Below are 21166 nucleotides of genomic sequence, written 5' to 3' on the forward strand. Positions count from 1 at the left end.
AATTAATATTTTTTTTATCAGCAGTTAATTAACTCATAATAATAAAGATACAAAAAAATAGTCTTCAATCAAAAAAGAAGAAAAAACTCATTTTTATATTCAATAATATTCTCAAAGTTGTTTTTTAAATTATTTTTTTTGACGTGGTTAAAATGCTTTGTACCTTACTTTGTCTCAAAGATATACTTTTTGTTGACTAACCCCCTGCCACTTTTAAAAGGCAAATAATAATAATTGATTGATTTTAAGATAATCCCGTATTAAAGTGGATATTCACATAATGGCACAATCATGAATTAACCATTTTTTCTGCCTTTTCATTTCACATTCATCTTTTTCTTCCACATTTTTTTTGAAGCAATTTTTGTTTGTTTGTTTGTTTTCTTTCATTCTTGCTCATATATAACTGCCTTTTAATACCACTGCCCTAATGGGGTCATAGAAATCTTTGCAAAATAGCAAGTCTTCAACTCAAAATTTCCAAATTCAGAAATTGGTATAATCCAATTTAATAATAGCATAAAAAATATTGTCTTCTCCTATTTTAAGCACGAACCAGAGCCCCAACCAAGAAGCTTCAAAACCAATTGCTGGGAAAAGATAAATTATAACAGAGTGGAAGCAAAATGGATGGATCTCTTTTTTCCTATGAAATTAAAAATATGTTCCCCAAATTTAAAATGCAACATGTAATAATTTTAAAGCAAACAATACGATGCAAAAATAAAAATCAATAGGCACCAAATTTTTAACGTGGGAATACTCCAATCTGAAGAAAAAACCTATGGGCCTAATCCAATGAAAAAAAACTTCCACTAATATAAATTAACTAGTACACAACAACAAGTCCTTTTAGAGCCATCAAGGATGAAGATAAAAGTTAATGTTTATCAATAGAATGAATAACAACACAATATAGGAGATATAAAATTAGTCTAGAAGTGGGTAGGAAAGGGAAGAGATCATCATTAAATTTCTCCATCAATAAGAACTAATAATACTACTATTAATATTTGTCGATAAAAAAACATAATAAATATTATGCAAAAAAAAAAACTCACTTATGGGTATCTAGATAGATAGAGAGAACAAATACTAGTAATATCATAATAAAACTCAATACTAAAATTAGCATACCAGATTTTCAAGAAAAACACTTAAAAAATTGTAAAATTTTCTTTTCTATTTGTGGTGTCTTTTTCCATTTTGTTTGGTTTCGGAAAGAATTGAGAATGAAGAAAATGAAAAGAAAAAAGAAAAAGAGGAAACAGTGATATGGTTATTAAGTTCTTTAGTGGGAATGAAAGTTAAAAGAGAGAATATAATATCATATATGAGGAGGAATTAAAAATCTATTCGATTTTGGCAACAAGCCAGAGACTCACAAAATGACAAAGGCGTGCAGAAGGCTACAATTGAAAGCCAACAACTATTTCCAGTTTAATCTAACTAAAAACTGTTTTCACCCATAAAACAATTTTTTCTATTTTTTAGTTTTTGAAAACTAAATCAGTTTTGAATAATGGAAATCATACACCTCTTAAGGAGACGTTTACTTGTGTTTTATTAATTACAAAAAATTGTTACGTTATTTTAAATTTGCTTCTTGTTTTCAAATTCTCTAAATAAAAAACACTGAAAACAACTTTTTATTCATTTATCTTTTTTTTAATTCTATCCTTTGGTTTATGTCATTAATCATTTAAGAAAATTGAACCAAAAAAATTATTTTTAAATGATTAATTATGTCAATTTTAAATAAATCGAAGGATCAATTTGAATAAAAACATTAAGATAAAAGACTAATAAACTAAAGCAAAAAATAAAATAAAAGATCAAATTGAATTTTTTTAAAAAATAAAAGATCAAATTAGACAAAAATAAAATAAAATAAAAGACCAAATAAATCATTTATCCTTTCAAAAATAGATTTTGTCATATCAATTTTAAAGTATGTATGTAAATGTATCAATATAAAGTTTTTTAGTTTTAAAAAATTAATATAACCAATGACATATATTTCAAGGTTTAAATTAACGATTTACTGATAACAATTTTTACTGTATATTTGATAAAGCAACTAACATTTCACAACAATTTCTCACATTTATATATATATATATATATATATATATATATATATATATATATATATATATATATATATATATATAAACATTTGCACTTAAAATATTGTTTGTCAAATTTTATTTTATTTTTTGAAGGGGATTGTTTGAAATGTTTTCCCAAATTTCATGCAACAAGTCCATTGTAGAAAAGATTTTGCTTTAAGAGAATAAAATTACTTTAATCTTTACGTCTCAAAAGTTAATTACATTATTTTCGGCTATGAAAATAATTTGTTTATAACATGTTTGTTAGAATGTAATACAAAAATATTGATAAGCATAATTCATTCCTAGCAATTTATAATGTACATGTTTCTTATCTTCTTAGAGGGGTTGAGAATCTTAATTATATTTCTATGAAAATATTTCAAATAATTTATCATTTTTCTCTTATTCTATCTTATACTCCTAAAAATTAGAAGTATTTAATAAACATCTTTATTGAAAATAACATTTCCCGTAATAATATTTTCAAAAATATTATTCTAAAAAATATAATTAAATCCGTAAAATAAATATCTTCTGAGAATTTGTTGTGACCATTGTCAAAAAAGAAAATTATTGCCACCATGGTAATCAGCATAGTCTCCTAGTATGACCTAATTAATAAACTGTCATACAAAATAACAGAATCTATAAATCTGTCGTCCCCAATTAAAATAATAGCGATCACCACATGCACTGTAGATTTTTTCTACTTTTCAGAAAAAGAATTGTACTATTTTGTGTTACTACATACTGTCACGTGCCAGAGACTTTCGTGTTAGAACGTTATTTATTTAACAAAAAATGTTCCGGTTCATAAAAGATTGTATTCATATTTTATAAGCACGTGAGTTCACATTTTACTACAAATATAAAGATTTTATTGATGATTATATATGAGTAATGCTATAATTCACTTGTGCATAGTACAAAACACGTATTCGTTGTATTTTATTGGTTAACAATTAAATATAAAAAAAATATTTTCCAAAAATCATGGGTAATTGTAGATTCAAGTTTTTATAACATTCGCGCTGTGTTTCTTCGTACTATTCAGCAATTTTCATTATATATTTATATGTAAGTAAATCTAGAATAAAAAAATGAGAAATTTCATGAAAATATTAAATAAATAAGAAATAATATCTTTCATAGAAGAGTACACGTATGAGGAGTGATACAGTGTTGGCAGTTAAATACAAATACACATCTCAATCCCTCTTGGTTTTAGAAGGTCGGGTAATATCTTTATGTAGTCAAGAGGGATATTTTTTCTCAAAATTGGTGCAGGTTCGGATGAGTAATTTGAAAAATCTAGGAATCTTGTCATGAGAAAGACTAACAATTCATTTTCTAACACACTCATTTAGATTTGTCAAAAATCACACATTTTTTAGGTCTCATATAATGAATCTTTATTTTAATTTTGGAGAAATATGATAAAAAATGTATTAAAATTTTTAAAGTAATAGACATATTTGTTAATCAATATTATACATATTAATATGTTTATTTTAATTTATGTTTTTTTAAAGTGTTTAATGTTATGTTTGTAATAATTATAAAAAAAAGAAAAATAAAGATTAAATATGATAATGTAACATGTAAGTTTTTTCATTAATAATAGCAAAAAAAGTTAACTGGTATAGATAAATTTATTATACACTCTTTATTTCTGAAAACTAAAATTTGAATTTTAATCTTTAAGAAATAAATATATCAATATTCTACATATTAAAAAAATAAAAATAAGTATTTATCCTTTAAAAAAAAAAAGTTGAGTAACACACATAGTCTCATCCCTATTGGGGACTCATTCACACGGATGCAATTGGACGGTTCCAAAGAGTGACTCAGATAACATGCCGCGATTTAATTACTGTTTTTTGGGCAAATTTTTCTTGTTCTCTGCATCGTGGACAACCTTATGTGAACAATTGTTAGTGTCTTGTCTATTTGCTGTCCTTAGGGCATAAAACAAGCTTAGAAAACTCGAGTCTCTTATTATGTGAACACATTAACTGCCCACTAGACCAACACGGCAACACATTTTTCTGTAATAAGAAGTGACCATTTTCATGGGATTCAACATGCATGCACATGTGCACCTCAAAATACATTACCACAAGGTCAGGTCTACATCTAAATCTTATAGAAGGTTTGTAATTAACGTTACTTAAAATAAGGGCTTACTCAACAACTTAGAAAAAAAGGTGCAATACAACAACCACTACAAGCAATAATCAGCAACACATTTGAAAAGAAACGTAACTTCCAAAGCCAAACAACACTTTAAATTATTGAAATAAAGCATTTCACTTTTAAAAGTAGAATACGATTCCAAATTTTCTTTTTAATAATACAGCAAATTACCATGCTAACCTTTCTGTGTATTAATCATTGTAATGTTAATGCTAGTGCCTCACTGATATAGTTCTGATTCTGTACAGAGCTTAGTTTCACCTTTCTTGTACTAAAAGTTTTATACAAGAACGAAAGCGAGAAGAGTTTAACGCTAGACTATTTGGTCCAAGAGAGTTTGATTCATGTCACAAACCATTTTTGAAACTCTATGCATCCTACTTTGACCTGATAAAACCATCGTACTAAGAATTAGTTTCCCTTAGTCTTACCCACATAATCAATAAGATATTCAGATATAGGAACTCCAAAACAAGCTAGCGAGTACCACGTGCACTATCTATCTATATATATATATATTGCTGAAGACAACATGCACTATATTTTATGCTACTATATTCAGCCAAATAGGGGACTTGTAAATTATGTCCATTGATATATAGCTAGTAATTATCATATAAAAAATATTTTTTTATTTTATCTCTACTGTGTTCATAGACTTAGTTATCTAAAATTTGGGCTCTACTGTGTTCCTTGCAATTGATTTTTTCTTTTTATTTTCCTTGAAAGAATGCCTAACATTTTCTCATATTAATTTGAAAAATTAATTGATCCTAGATTTTCAGCTAATTCTCTCGAGTGTCTTCCTTTTTTTTCTCAAATATAATTATATATCTAGCATTTCAACATCACAAACACCACATAATACAAATCACATAATGAGGAGACCACAAACAAAAATGACAATCATAAAATCCAAAAGTCCACTACCTTTTTTCTCACAAGCAAATAAAATTTCATTATAAATTGAACAACAGCACAAGAAATGCTATGTCCAATAAGAAGTGACAAACACAAAAAGCTCACCACGAGGTTTCCATCAAAGTGGAAAGGTTACTACCTACATCGCTTGATAGCATAAGACAACCATTTCACTAGAGACTACTTAATTACATATTCAGTCGAAAATACATTTCGGAGATATACCATATGGTCAGGTCTAATTTTAATAGAAGGTTTATAATTAACATTACAGGAAACAAGCTCACGTGCACATATACGTCGTTTGTTTATAACAACTACCAAATAACGGGTCACACTATCACTACAGGCAATAAGAACCCACTTGAAGAGAAGCCAACCCACATTGTCGAAATAATGCACATTTCACTTTTAAAAGTAGAATATGATTCCAAACTTTCTCTTAAATAAAAGGTGGCCATGCTAACTTTTTTGTGTATATATGTTAAAATCTGCCTTCCAACTGCGAAGAAACTTCCTTGCACTAATATTAAAACTCTTAAATACGAATAAATCATTGATTTTATCTTTAAAGTATTATTTTCTCTTCTAAATTTATAAAAACACTAGTGAAGAATAGTAACTTTGTAGCAAAAAAAGAATTGAGGAATAGTAACTAATAATAATAGTAGAACTCTTCAAAAAGAAAAAACTAATAATAGTATGAGTATCATTTTGACCTAAGTCCCAGGCTAGCTCACTCGGCTCATACCCTGTAAAAGCTTCCTAATTGTTTTGACTTACCTGATTAGGGAGCCGAAAAGCCCGAAACCTAAACACAGTCCATTTAACAAGGAAATTGGGCCAAGAGTTATGACTATGCAATTGTTATTTACACCTCCTACCTTTACTAGTATATCTCCCATTTATTTATTTTTAAATATTCTTTTTTCGAAAAATACTTTTTGGAACATTAAAATTTTAACACGTTCCATAAATTAATTTCTAGAAGTTTAAAAAATATAACATTTTAGAAATTACTTTCTACAAGTGAAAGCATTAAAATTTTAACAATTTCATAAAGTACTTTTCAAAATGTAAAAATTTAATATTTTAGAAAGTACTTCCAATAGCCAATTTTTAAAAGGAAACAAACAAACACCAAATTTCCTTTAAGGGATCAACCCTTTGCACGGTTTGTGATAGTATATCATGGAGATGTCATAGTTGCAAAGAACTTGGTCGCTTGGATGTACTTCTCGTTGTCATGAAAAATTTACTTCTTAGCATGAGGTCATTAACAAACAAACATGATTTTGGTAATTAATTCACTCGAAAGATTTGTCATCACTGTGATTGGAGTGTCAAATCATCAACGGGATTCATATTCCTATGTTGCTTCCAATATCATATAATTTCATTATTTTATTTTTTTTTGCTAGATTTCTTTTCAAGAAAGTGAGTATACGGGTGCATAGCAAATGCAAAGCAACTTAAAGGCAATTGATGTCTATTTTTTTCTTTCCAAAAATTGACTTCTGGAAAGTACTTTTTGAAATATTAAAATTGGAACACTTCTAGAAAGTAATTTTTGGAATGTAAAATTTTGATCACTTTCACTTATGGGAAGTACTTGGCCCCTACACAATCCATTTAACAAGGGAGTTGGGCCAAGAGTTATAACTATTTCTAAAATGTTTTTTCTACAAAATATTTTCAACTAGACCTCGACCTTAACTAAAGTAATTTAACTCAACCTTGACTAGAATAATTTTAATTCACCTTCAGTCAAAGTGATTTCAACTCTGCCTTGACTAGAGTATCTTCATCTCGATCTTAACCAAGACATCTTCACCTGAAGCATTGGTTAGAGCTTAATTTTCACCTTGGCCTCAACTAGGGCATCTTTACCTTAATCTTGACTTATCTTTAACTCATTCTCGACTAAGACATCTTTGGCTCGATCCGGGTTAAAACACCTTTGTTTGAATATCGACTAACATATCTTTAGTTTAACCTTAATCAAAGCATTTTCAACTCAACTTATGCTAAAGCATCTTTGACCCAACATCAAATAAAAGCATTTGTTTTTTTTAAACAGAGTAACAAGTATTAGTAGGATATGTTAAAATGTCTAAGGTAACAATGTTGCAAGTATCGGTAATAGTTTCTCACACTTCAATAGTGTCGACAATAATGCAAGACCGACAATCTATTCATATTGATGCTTTAAATTTTTGTTGCCATTATTTGAATTGAATGATACGGGGGAGAGTAAAATGGAGAGACTATATAACTTTCATGTGTTTTTTTAAAAGTAAATATAAGATTGAGAAAATGTAAAATTTATGGAACCCACAATAAAATAAATCTTTCTTTAAATGCTATAAAAGTAAGAAAATTTGAGACTTTTTTAATTTCTTGAAGTATTAAATGTATTTTATAACAAAAAAGTCAAAATGAATAAATAAATTCATTATAAGTTGTTGAGTAAGACATTAAATTTTTAATTAATATAATTTTATATAATTTATTTATTTTTCAAACTCTTTTTTATTCATTCAAATAAGCAAAATCAAAATTTTATAACATTTTTCTCTTTATTTCTTTTCTATTTTTCTTCATTTTTATTCCTATCCCGGTCAAAATTTAAAGCTGTAATCATGAAATTACGATTTAGATATGTTTTTAGTTTTATAATTTAGCATTTTTTTTATTTGTTATCCTTGCAAAACAAATGATTTTAGTTCCTATAAATTATGTATTTTATTTTTCATTCTTAAAACAGATTAAATAACGTTGTAAATCTGTGATAATTTGGAAGAAAATTCAATGGCATTATCAGATTCAGCAGGCAACGTTTCACTTTCAAACAAAGCTTCCCACTTAGAAATGTTACCGTTACACACATAACCCCCCAACGTCTCTTTCCATTTTTTAAACCTGAAAGCGAAAAAGGTTAAGATTTTTATACCAGCAATAAAATAAAATAAAAAATTGTACCCATCAAATCTCTCAATCACTCTCATTTCTCGATTCATCTCATTGCTCTGCATTGCAACACTCACACACCAATGGCACTCAGACCCATCGACAACGCTCTTCCGACAACAACCCCAGAGAGACCCAAAAAACAACCTAAAATCGCTGTTGCAACCCAAAAACAACAAGATCGTGCTTCCGTCAACGGCGAAAACGTAGTTCCATTGCCATCATCTGAGGATGCCACTGTTGACTATGTCTCCTCCGACAACCTTAAACCCTTGGCGGACCCCGAAGTTAAGATTCAGGTATGTGCATGTTTTTATTTTTGCTCATTCGCACCGTTAAAAAAAATCACTTCTTTTCGGAGCATGGAGAATTCTGAAATTGCAAAAATCTTTGGAAATGCAGAGTTTGGTGGAAGATTTGGATTCGAAAAATTGGATCAAGGTTTGTGAATCGTTGAATGATGTTAGGCGCTTCTCGTTACTCCACTCCTCTCTTCTATTCCCAATCTTGTAAGGGATATTTTATATTTTATGTTCTCTCTCTTTATAAAATGTTTGTGTTTTTTTTAAAAGCTTTGAACTTTAGTTGTGGGGGAAATTGGGTTTTGAGGAATTTATGACATGGTTTTGTGGGCAGGGGTAAAATTGTGTTGGTGGTGGCGAAGACAATGAGGAACCCTCGTAGTGCTCTTTGCAAAACTGCTATTATGGCTGCTGCTGATATTTTCAGTGCATTTGGTGACAAGCTGCTTGAACCAGAGACCTCTGATGCATTTGATGGCTTGGTACTTGGATTCATTATCCTCTTGTGTGATCTGTTTTTTTGGATTCATTATCCTCTTGTGTGATCTGTTTTTTTGGATTCATTATCCTCTTGTGTGATCTGTTTTTTTGGATTATTTTTTTAAGGGCAAAATGAAAATGTGTTTTTCGTCAAAATTGTTTTTAGTCCATTTTTTTTTTGGCAAAACTGTTTTAAACTACTATGAGTGCATAGGAATTAAACTGTCTTTGTATTTCGGAGACAACGGACTTAAATCCACCACATTTCAGAAGACCAAAATCACTATTTTTAAAATGTAGGAAAACTATAAAATCAATTTTGACCCACTTGATGAGGTTGAGGAACCTAAAACATATTTTGAACTTCTTTAATATGATGTATTGTTGACTAATGGGTTGGAATGTGTTGTTTGGTTGAATATCAACAGCTGCTACAGCTGCTGCTGAAGGCATCCCAAGATAAAAGGTTTGTGTGTGAAGAAGCTGATAGAGCACTTGGCATAATGGTGGGCTCCATGACCCCTCTTCCACTGCTTAAGAAACTGAGGGTATATGTGAGTCACAAAAACCTTAGGGTCAGGGCTAAGGCTGCTGTTTCTCTCTCCAACTGTGTCTCCAAGATGGTGAGTTAACATTCCAAGCACCAATTAACTTTGTGATGTCTTTCTCTTGCATGGTTGGTGTTTGTGTCTATGCACTGTTCTAAGGTTTGAGTCATTCATTTATGTGAATGTCTGCAGGGGCTTGAAGAAATGGAGCAGTTTGGTTTGGCTGAACTGATTGAAGTGGCGGCGGATTTACTGAATGATAGACTTCCTGAGGCAAGAGATGCGGCACGAAGTATTGCAACTTCGATGTACGAGGCACTGACAAAGGACTCGGAAGAGATGATGGAATTGTGGCAGAGCTTCTGCCAATCCAAGTTGCCACCAATCCATGCTCTTTCAATTTTGAAAATAGTTAAGCCCTAAAATGGAGGAGTGTTTTTGTTGTGAAGTCCCACCCCTAGTCATATACCTCAAGGCAAGGGTTTAGAAATTTAGTTTTATTTGTTGAAACATGGTTCTTCATGAGTAGCAATATTTGAAATATAACATTTCATGTGTTCAGTTTGTTCTAGTAATGTATAATCTCCTTTTATAACAGTGTGTTATTTATCATTCAGTGATTTCACAAAGCAAATGCTCAGTTTTACAAATACTAAGATAGTAACTACTCTAGTTAACCAAATGCTCAGTTTTACAAATACTAAGTTACTAACTACTCTAATTGATCCGAGTAATCTTTCCTTCCCTCTCTCCTATCTCCACAGAAGGCGTATGTTGTTTTACCATACCTTGTAATGATCAACAAAAACTAGGAGGCGTACTGTGTTTGCAATATTGACAATGTTGAATTGTGTACTGTGCAGAGAGTGATCTATTCCATAATAAATAGTCACTATTGACTTAACGTGAAACTTAGAGTTTAAGAAAATGACATAAAGTTCCCAACTTAGTGTTTCATTTGCTTAAACTCCAAGTCACAACTCCAGTCTTCACATATCAGCTATCTTCCCCACTTATGACGTGAGTTAACCTTTTGCTATCTCTAATAAAACTTACTTTATTTCAAAGCGTTCATTAGGTTCGTTGATTTATTTTGTATTCCATGTTTCTTACCTGTTTGGCAACATTCCCTAATGGTTAATACTTTGATAGTTTAATTTATACAAGGCTTCATTGTTTTTAGATAAGTAGGTTTTTAGTTTTAATAAATGATGGTTTTAGTTCTCTAAATATTTCCTTGTTGGTTTTGATTCTCGTAAATTTTTACATTTTTTTTAAAATAAGTTGTTTACTCTTAATGATAACATGACATACATCTAATTGTGTCATGTAGTGTTACTTGAAAATAATCATCCGTGCATTTGCTTGTTAAATGTATGTTTGGTAACACATTTGTTACTGCTGGACGTGGATCATCTATTTTGAAAGTTATGTGTAATTTCGAATTAAGTAATCTAGAACACAAGTTGCATTCCACTTACTCAATCCAAATCTTCCATTCTAGAAGTTATGTAGTAGTATAATTTTGAATTGAGTAATTTAGAACACAAAATCATTCTAAATTACTCAATTCAGAACTATGTTACATGACTTTCTTATCTATTTTGAAAATCATATAATATAGTTCTAAATCAAGTAATCTAAAACACAAGATGCCTTCCAAATTATTCAATCCAAAATACATCTTGTGTTCCGAATTACTCAATTTGAAATGGTTATTGGGTTATGGACCCTGAAAAACACTACAACAAATTAACAAAGGGGGAGATGGAAGAGAAGGAGAGTGAGGGATGCTTGGGTGGCACATAGAGAAGAGGAGGTGCTAGGATTGTGGGGGCATTTTGTCTGGCATGTCTTTTTGTGGTGCAAGAAGCAAAATATGGGGTGCAAGAAGCAATAGCCTGCTTGGAAACCAAGACACCTTGAATATATATACTTCGAAAATAAACCCAGCCCAGCTTAGGGAATTAAAGTCATGGTATAATGAAGCTCGTCCAATCTATCAACCACGCAAAAAAAAAAATGAAGTCCAGTTGATTACACTGCCTCTCTAATCAAGCAATTTGCAAAGTTTAACTTGAACCTTGAGTTGTAGTTTACCAGCGAGTTGTCTGACTAATCAAGGTTCTTTGTAGTGCATGTTAGTTTGTCTAATTAAGATTTTACTTTAGAAAAGAATATAATAGAATCATTGATTGGACAAGCCCTGGACCTTGAGACGCTATTTTGACATGAATTTCAAGCATGAGATCTAAAATTTTCAAACAAAACTTTCCCTCGCATGAATTTCCATTTGAAAACCACTTCCAGTTAACACATTCAAAAGCAACTCGGCTTCAACTTCAATAGTTGGCAAAAGCAATGTTTACACCCGCTCATATAAACAAAAAAGCGTTTTTCCCTTTCTACATTCACGTGAGCCTGATACTGCCCTTACAAAGGCAAATTCTATACCTAAAAAATAATTTTACATAGGCTCCCAACTTTACCAGGCTTGAGGATTCAATGTATTGCTTGATAAATTAAGAATTGAATATAGGATCTGCAGCACAACCACTCAATAGATAACAAGAGCAACATTGATGAATTTACAGGCAAGGGGTATGTCCAAATAAAGACGGACACATTCCCCCAACTGGATGTTAGTGATTCATGTTAGTATTCATCAACTTATGATGCATTCTGCATGAGGGAGTCAATCTGAGCACACGACTTAGTAGAAGGCTGTTGCATCATCTCCACTTCATCCAACTCTTGAGATTGGATGTGTATATCCTGTCAGAGAAACTGACTGTCACATAAAACACTAATGCAGTAAATGGGAAAAAATTGGATTGCATTATTGCTTTTAAATCTTAATGCAATTTATCCAACAGATCTGCTGTCTTAGAGGCTCACTTAGGGAGAAGTAAGATCAACGGTTTTTGAAAATCATGATTTAAGAAAAAACAGTTTTAGTGTTTTCTCAAACATGAAACTTTTTCGAACATGGAATAACCATAATTTCCCAGTTTTTCTAATTCTTCCAAATTGAAATATATTCATCAGGATTTCCTAAAATTACCAACACCCAAAACACTTCGTCAGAAAGTGTGAAAAACCACCAATTTCGAGTTTCTTCCATAGAATTTAAACTTACAAAATAAGCATGGAAAGATATAGATATCTGATTCTAAATTCAATACCTGTGTCTGTAAAAGTGGTTGAGGTTGCTGATCTTGGGCTAATGGATAAGCTTGCGGTTGAGACATTCTATAGTAAGGTTCTTTGAGATCAAGTTTACAGGATGATGTTTGAAGAATCCCTCCTTGTTCAGCACCAGGACCCCACGTTTTAGCTAAATGAAAATAGAAATCTGTTCATTGCTGCAGGAAGATATAATATGGTAATAAGATGGAAAATTACCAACCTGACAATTTTAAATAGATTGTATAACTCTGAGCAGTGTGAGCAATCAAGTGCATCCTGCCAGTGATTTCTTGTCCTGCCATGACATATATTGGCTGTGAGAGAACACAGCGTAACTGATACCAGTGGGTTGTAGGTGAACCAGGGGCAGTGGTAAGCCACCTTCGTGCAGTACTGTGGATTTGGAATAATTGAGTGACAAATTAACTGATGTGAACAACACAAAGCATTGATTAATAGAAAAACAGACAATAATGGACAAGTAGAAGAGGAATGGTTACCTTCCATTGAACAGTACATCAAACCAGCATGCCAACCCATGTAGCCTGGCACCCACAGTGGCTGTGAATTTGAGAGGAATGTCAATTTCATACAGCTCTTCTTCCTACAGAAGGAAAAATGATTTGATCACAAATTCCCTGGAAATTTTATTCTAAATATTGAAAAAATATAATAACCTCAGATTTCAGAATAATACAACCAAGATGCTAACCAGCAATAGACCCTTTGCCAAACACAATGATACATAACCCCAAAATAAACATGGTTTTGCAAATAAAAGTTTCAAAAAACTCTTAATCCAAAGGAAAACTTAAGGATGCAAACTACCAGATGACAAACTTCTATTAAAATGATTCAGGATGAAAAGATGCTGGTATCTGAAATGTATTAGCTGTTATACTAGGATGGAGGTGATATCAAAATAGATCAGCTTGTTTCATGAAAAAGCAGAATTTCTCAGCCAATAGGACTTCCGGAAAAATAAACCATCTAACCAAATAAAACTGAGTATTTTTTACCTTTATTTTGGTAAAGTCTAACACATGGAACATAGGAGCAGCTATTAACAACCTTGGATCAAAAGCATCCACCACAGGCTGCATGGATAAGAGAAAAAAGTGAAGTGGGAGAATATATCTTATATCATACATTTATCCACAACATAAGTTTTAGTAACCATAATGGTCCAATTTTACTCCTTTGACAAAAGACAAATTCTATCCAATTCTGTTTTGCCAATGGGATTGAGAGGATTCAGAAAAAATAAACAGATCATATCAAACCAGAAAGCTATTAGTAAAGCTTAAGAAACATTTTAATGCTACCCATTTCTGTTTTGCCCCCAAGATTTTGAAAGCATGCAAATCATATAAAATAATTCATGATGATAAGGCACCATCAACAACAACAACCAAGCATTTCCCCAACAGGTAAGGTTAATATTCTTCTTAATGGTGTCAACTATAAATTTTACTCTACCTCTACTGATAGGGCTACTCTCCATTTAATATTTTCTCCTAAATCAGGCTTCTACCGGACTTCACCATGCATGTTTAAACCACCAAAAGCAAAAGAGAGATTAGGAGTGGAGAGTTCAGGTCCCTCGAATACCAAAAGCAAAAAAGCATTAAATTGCAAGGACTAAAAAGGTATTTAAGCCTTATTATACAATTCCAACTTCTTTGCCAGACAAACTCCAATGGTGTTACAACAAATGCAGATGCTGATTGACCCTTACATTTAAATACAAATGTCACTTAACACTAATCCACCAGAAGCATGTAAGCATTTAAAAAAGAAATAGAAATAGGTGCCAATTTTATGAGGAAACAATGAATACAAAAACAAAAATTAAATACAATTCCAACTTCTTTGCCGGACAAACAACAACAAATGCAGATGCTGATTTGACCCTTACAATTAAACCATTATCACTGAACACTAACACTCCAGAAGCACATATGTATTTAAAAAAGAAATAGAAATAGGCGCCAATTTTATTAGGAAACAGTGAGTACAAAAACAAAGGGAACACATGCATCAGTACCGCAAAAGGCAGAAAGGGAAGAAAATGAGAGAGGATTATGTCATAACTAGAGGCAACAAAGGCAAATATAAACAGAAGCCCAGCATCAAATGTGAAGATGCATATAAACCAATTGAAAAACATATAATCCTCCTCTTCGGCTTGTTATGTAAATGCCAAATCCTATGTTTGACAAAGAATGGTATGAAAAACAGGTGAAGTTGCAATTCGAACAGGAACAAAGAAATATCTACACTATTTCCATCTCTAAGTAAATTATCAGTCTTATAATCTCCAGAAACATGTAAGCATTAATAAATGAAAAAAAAAATGTCAAGTTTTAATTTGGAAAAACAGAAATCAGATATAATCTGTTTGTGGAGATCCCAAACCAAATAAACATTTTATACAGCATGTTCCAAATACATCCTATTCTTATCAGAATGGATCAGTTAGAAATCTTCAGTTAATTTTTTGAAACCAAGCTAGAAAGATACCTGAGAAAAGTATCCTTGAAAGGCAGTCCCATGTAAGGGCGTCAAATCAACACCATAATAGTTTTGTTGCCGCCAAAACAGGGCCTGAACAGATAATAGAACAATATTGATCAAAGAATTTAAGAAAAATAGAAAAAAGAATAGTATCTCAAGAATGGAGAGTAAACAACAGTCAGAAAACAAGGATAATTTCACCTTATTAGCAATTTCAACAAACAAATATTCATCACTGAAAGGAGCCATGTGAATCCTACAACAATAATAAATTCAAAGTTAGGAGTAGACAAATAATTCTAAGATAATTATAAGCAGTTTTGAGAGGGGGGAAGATGCAAATAAAAAAATGTATTTTTAACACGAAAAGGCACAAAAATGTTGCATAAGAACAAGAATCTGCATCTTGAAAGATATATTGGGCTAAGAATAACTTTTAAAATGGAAGATAATTATCCCAATAACTTGCCTACATAGAATCATACAGTCATAACTATGCTTAATAGTGTTACACAAAAAGAAAAAGGGGGGAAAGTAGAGAAAGTGTGTTTCAATGTACCTTCCCACTGTAGGAAACATTTTCCCATTAGGAGTGAGAAACCTATCTCTGGCAATGACATAAGACTCCAGCATTCTTTCGTTAACTAACAAGGTGCCTGCACAATGTCACTGACTTATAAATTTCCAACAAAATGGCTAAAAAACTGCTAATTCCCATGAAACACTTGCATTTCCAAATTTTTATGACAATTTATCTGAACAACACAAAGAAGCAGCAGAAAAATCTATTGACATAAATATAACTTATGCATGGACTACCAACATCATTCTCTAGATTGACTGAAGCAAGTATAACAGAAGCTTACCCATGGGTTCAGAGATTAGAATATCAGCTTTCTCTGGCAATTCAACATCCTCAACTTTGCCTTTAATGACCTATATATATAAATATTACATGGCATAGTCACCTGAACAATCAAATAAAGAACAATGACTACTGAAGAAAGCTAAGAAAAAATTCTTACTGTAATTCGTTGACCCAGAATTGGGTTCCCAGCTATGAGTTTTCGTGCATATTCTGCCATTTCAGATGCTTCCACAGCATAAACATGTTTTGCACCAGCCTGGAAAGGAATGACAGAATGATAATGGAACAGTCGTTTCTTACAAAAAAAATAAAAAATGAGACCAAGCAAAGCTCCCCAGTCATCCCCTTCTCTCCATTTCTTCCCTCTTTCAACATGTCTCCCCCTCTCATCTTCTCTCTCTCCCATTTCTTCGATTTTTGTGTTCCATCTCCCTCATTCTAAGCTATCCTTTGGAAATTTTGGAGAAACTTTTGAGTCCCACTCATTTGGTTCTCCACCTATACAGCTTTGGGATGTTTTTCTGCAGTTAAGAGTTGTCCCCTATGGAGCAAGAGATGTTACCACTTCTGTAAAAATTATTATTTGGGCTCTTGAGGTATAGCCACAACTTAAAAACTTGAGAAAAGTAGTTATTGATATGTTTTCATTTTTAGGGAAGTTGTAATTTAAAGCTTTGAGCATAAATCTAGCGATTTGATTTTTAATTAAGTTTCTACAGACTTGTTGAATATTCTTTGCAGCTCAGATTCATTGGTTACAACTTGCAAACTTTTGTATGTCCAGAGTACTCCAGGGTGAGCGGATAGTGATTATAATGACAACTTTAATATTTTTATGATTACAATTTAATTATTTTGTTATAACACCATTGTCTAATATTATTTGCGTGGGGGAAACAGGCCTTCATAGTTCATATTATTTTGTTATTATTCAATTTTTATCCAAAATGTGTTCTATTTTGAAAATTGTGGATTTAAAGAAAATCATAATTAAGCAAGTTTCTGGAGTTTTGATTTATAGTAGTTCTTCGAAATATAATTAGATTCTTTAGATAATAAAATTATTTCCATTGGTTTAGTGTGTTATAATCAAATCTTTATTTGCAAACCACCCATGCGCTACATTGTTTCCCCATCCTATTCATTATATTTATGGGTAAATCTTCACTGAGCCTATGTGATTCACCCATTCCTTAATTATATTTTCTAGACCATCAGTAAACTGAATTTCAGGCAACTGGAAGTTGCAGCCCTTCCCAGTAAATTATCCCTACCAAGACCTCCATTGTTTCAGCAGCCCTTTTGCTTCATAGTGTATTTTGGACATTTTGCAGCTTTTGAAAGTTACTATTGTTATTTTTAGGTCTTTAAATATCTTAATATCAAGAGCTCAAATTCTATGCAGTGTCAGTGTAAAAATAAATAAAAAATACATTGAAAGTTACTATTGTTATTTCGGGATATTGCAATTATTACAGGGGATAATCTGCCAAAATTTCAGTAAATTTGAGCATAACTTGTTTGAGAAATTTTATTTCTTCAGAAAAAATTTCTGTATTGGTTAGGCACTTAGGTTTATTGGGCTATGTGCTGTCAGTGTAAAATAAATAAAAGATACATTGAAAGTTACACTATTGTTAATTCGGGATATTGAAATTAGAGGGGATACTCTGCCAAAATTTCAGTAAATTTGAAGTATAACCTGTATGAGAAATTTTATTTCTTTAGAAAATGTTTCTGTAATAGTTAGGCACTTAGGCTTGTCAGACTATGTGATATTTGAGTCCTCTGCGCGTCCACTTTTGAGTCTGAGGAAGATTTCATACCAAGTTTTGGAAGGAAAGGGCAAGAGAAACACCCAGAATTTTCATTTAATTAGAAGCAATCACACTTTTAGCATATGCAACAAAAAGACTTGGCAGATTAAAGTGTTAAGTTACCTGGGCAGCAAATAGTGACAAAATACCACTACCAGCACCAACATCAATTACTACACGACCTACGAAATCTGCACGATTCTCAAGAACTGCAGCATAATAGGTTCCTAAAACAAGAACATCAGGAATTCCTCAGTAAACATATGGGTAGAACTAAAAAAGTAAAATAACTATATAAAAGGCCACTAGAATACAATCAGGTGTAACCTGTCCTCACATAGTCCTGCAACATATTTTGCTGATGCAGAAGTTGTCCATAATAATGAAAATACATTTTTGCAGAAGATGACTCTATCTTTTCATCAAATTTGCTTTTAGAAGTTATTGCATTAGTTCCATTTGGCAAGTTCCCTCCTGGGGTAAAAGTGTAAAATAATCAAATATTTAATTAAACAGTTATTTTATATTACCAATAAATAACCAATGTAATCATGCATGCAGTGAAAAGAAACTTATAGAATTGTAGGAGCAAGCAAAATATACACTGAAAAGTACAATCAACACACAACTGTAGATAGGATCCTGAACCATGTAAACCAATTAAAACAATAGAAATTAATTAATGGTACATCTCCAAACAGCAAATTAGGTGCTAGCCATAAAAAGAAAAACAGAAAAGAAGGTTGTTATATGACATAAACAATCCTACCCAGTTACAATGAGATCCAATGCAACATCAGAAGTACTAAAATAAGAAACTACCTCTTTCATTAGTTATACTATCCTAAGTTCCTCTATTGCACGTTACCTGTCAAGCAACATTTCAACAGTACCAACTAGCATCACAAGTTCTTAAATATCTATTTAACCATCCAGAAAATCTAAAAACACATTGAAAGATGAAAACTTTTTAAATAATAATATGCCAGAGAAAAATTTCTAACTCATACATCTTAAGTTTCCCGTATCTAACATTAACACGGTTTTAAAATGTCATTCTGCAAACCAAAGATGACCTGAAGTAATCAAAATCAACAGAGTTTGCCAAATGTCATTCTACAACAAGGTTTACACAAATTTCCAAAGGCAGCACCTTGAACATTGAATCCTTTCTTCCATTGTTGGTATACACAATGGAAGGCCTCACTCTCTTCCTCATTTCTAAACTGTATAGCAACTCCACTGGAATATGACGTCTGGTTCAAAAATAGCACAGTTAAACGGCATAACTATATATAGCAGTACATCATTGAATTAAGCAGGAAAGCAATGCACCGTGCAACTGCACACCTCACAAGAACATAAACATCATCATTCGGGGCAAAGTAACAAAAAAACAGAAAACAAATCAGAATACAGCAGGACTATAATACCAATTCTTTGAAAGCTTAAACCATCTAAATACCAAAAAAAAAAAAAAAACCTAAAGATTCATCATGCACCAGGCAAATGAAACAAAACCAGCAAATCAGAATACAGCAGGACTATAATACCAATTCTTTGAAAGCTCAAACCTTCTAAATACCAAAAAAAAAAAAAAAACAAAGATTCATCGTACACCAGGCAAATGAAACAAAACCAGCTGAGATAGAAATAGATATACAAATATTTTTACTTTATATTCAAAATACACATTTGTACCTGTTTGTCAGCTTCAGACTCTTCCACCATGCAAACCGATTCAATAGGACCTAATCTGAATAGCTGCAAACCATAAATGCACAATAATATTTCAATACACCGCAGTCAAAAACAGAGATATCAATACACCATTCACTGAATACTTATCACTGAGTGAACACACGAAAAAAATCAAAGCGAGATTCAAAATAAAAAAATAAATAAAAAAAAAACGAACCTGAATAGCTGAAAGATAAGCATTGAGAGCAACATGGCGAGATTCGTTCAGAATTTGAAGACGATCACCGGCGAAGAGAGAAACCCCCGGCGAAGCAGAAGAAGGAGCCGAAGACACCTCGGAAACCGACGCTAGCGCAAACTCTCGCTGCTTCCTCTTCTGCGCCGCAGAATCCTCCATTATCGTTCCTTCCTCCAACCTCAACAACAACAACAACACTTGTCTTGCTCTGTAACTCTTTTTATATATATATATAAGGTGTGTGTGTGTAGAATGATGATATGAAACTAGGTGTCTGAAGTATGCATAAATTTTGATTTAAGAAATGGAACAAAACTAGGGTTTGGGGATGTGGGAATTGAGAGCCGCCAGAGAGAGAGAGAGAAGAGAAGGTTTCAGTTTGGTCTGGGGTTTGGGATTTTATAGTGCGTTTGTGCTAGCAGTGAGTGGTGGTGTCATGTTTATGTTGGAGAGGGTGAGTGAGAGTAGCGTGTGTTGTAAGTGTTAGTGTGTCTTACTCGAATGAATGAATGAATGGTGGTGGTATCTGGTGTTTCGCGACGCAAGCTAGATTTTGCGTCATAGACGACGCATGTTTCTGTTTTTCCACTATCGTGGGCCCCATGCTCCATTCATCCACAATATCCCCATTGTGCTTATGCTTTTAACTCCTTCTCACTCATCCTTAGCTGTAAGTTTGGAAATTCTGTATAAAATAATTTTTTGACAAAAGTCTTTCTCAAATGATGAAGATTTTTATTTTTATTCATTAGATCTACATTGGAAGTACGTCAATAATTTTAACCACAAATCAAACATGAACTAGATTTTTCTTTCAACACTTCCCATTAATTTTTACTCTTTACGTCATTTGCATTAAACTATGTAATAATAATTGGTTACAATTTACTATTAAAAATCCAAGTGCATTAGGCTTGCATGATTTTACATTAGGTTTGGAGTTTTAATAAGTGTTGAATCCATTAACCAAACTAAACAAAAGCATGATATTAAAATTACAATTACGCCTTAGTTTTGAAGTATGGTGCCTCTCTATTTACTTGAAGTATCAGTAGAAGAAAGTCAGGTGGATCCCATAAGAGTGTTGTATCTTTCTCTCTCATACTAGATGCTTTCAGTCACCAAAGAGGATCTTAATTTAACTTTGAAACTCTTTGCTTAACTAAGGCTTAGTTTCCTCCAGTCAAGACACCTTGAACCATGCACAATTACTCATAATAACCTCCTACAATTAGGACACTTGGGTTCCCTAATATCCCTTTCCCTCTGCAAACTAACAAACAAAAAGCATTCTATGGA

At 32.0% G+C, this 21166-nt stretch overlaps 2 protein-coding genes across 2 annotated transcripts; one reads left to right on the top strand and one right to left on the bottom strand.

Annotated features, from left to right (window-relative positions):
• Positions 1 to 8091: 8091 nt before the first annotated feature.
• Positions 8092 to 10149, top strand: LOC100806408 (TOG array regulator of axonemal microtubules protein 2). Its single transcript, XM_003533315.5, has 5 exons — positions 8092 to 8506; positions 8610 to 8716; positions 8844 to 8991; positions 9418 to 9612; positions 9730 to 10149. Exons 1-5 carry the CDS (start codon positions 8291 to 8293, stop codon positions 9958 to 9960), a joined length of 897 nt encoding a protein of 298 aa, XP_003533363.1. The 5' UTR covers positions 8092 to 8290; the 3' UTR covers positions 9961 to 10149.
• Positions 10150 to 11847: 1698 nt separating this feature from the next.
• On the bottom strand, positions 11848 to 20413 carry LOC100809620 (probable histone-arginine methyltransferase 1.3). Its single transcript, XM_003533320.5, has 15 exons — positions 19847 to 20413; positions 19630 to 19692; positions 19082 to 19184; positions 18256 to 18402; positions 18052 to 18155; positions 16269 to 16367; positions 16110 to 16179; positions 15803 to 15899; positions 15445 to 15499; positions 15250 to 15333; positions 13746 to 13823; positions 13227 to 13330; positions 12947 to 13119; positions 12723 to 12874; positions 11848 to 12312 (listed from the first exon to the last, which is right to left on the bottom strand). Exons 1-15 carry the CDS (start codon positions 20024 to 20026, stop codon positions 12208 to 12210), a joined length of 1614 nt encoding a protein of 537 aa, XP_003533368.1. The 5' UTR covers positions 20027 to 20413; the 3' UTR covers positions 11848 to 12207.
• Positions 20414 to 21166: the final 753 nt, after the last annotated feature.

This window comes from Glycine max, chromosome 9 (genome assembly GCF_000004515.6).
Source record: "Glycine max cultivar Williams 82 chromosome 9, Glycine_max_v4.0, whole genome shotgun sequence".
In the NCBI taxonomy this organism is placed as follows: domain Eukaryota; kingdom Viridiplantae; phylum Streptophyta; class Magnoliopsida; order Fabales; family Fabaceae; genus Glycine; species Glycine max.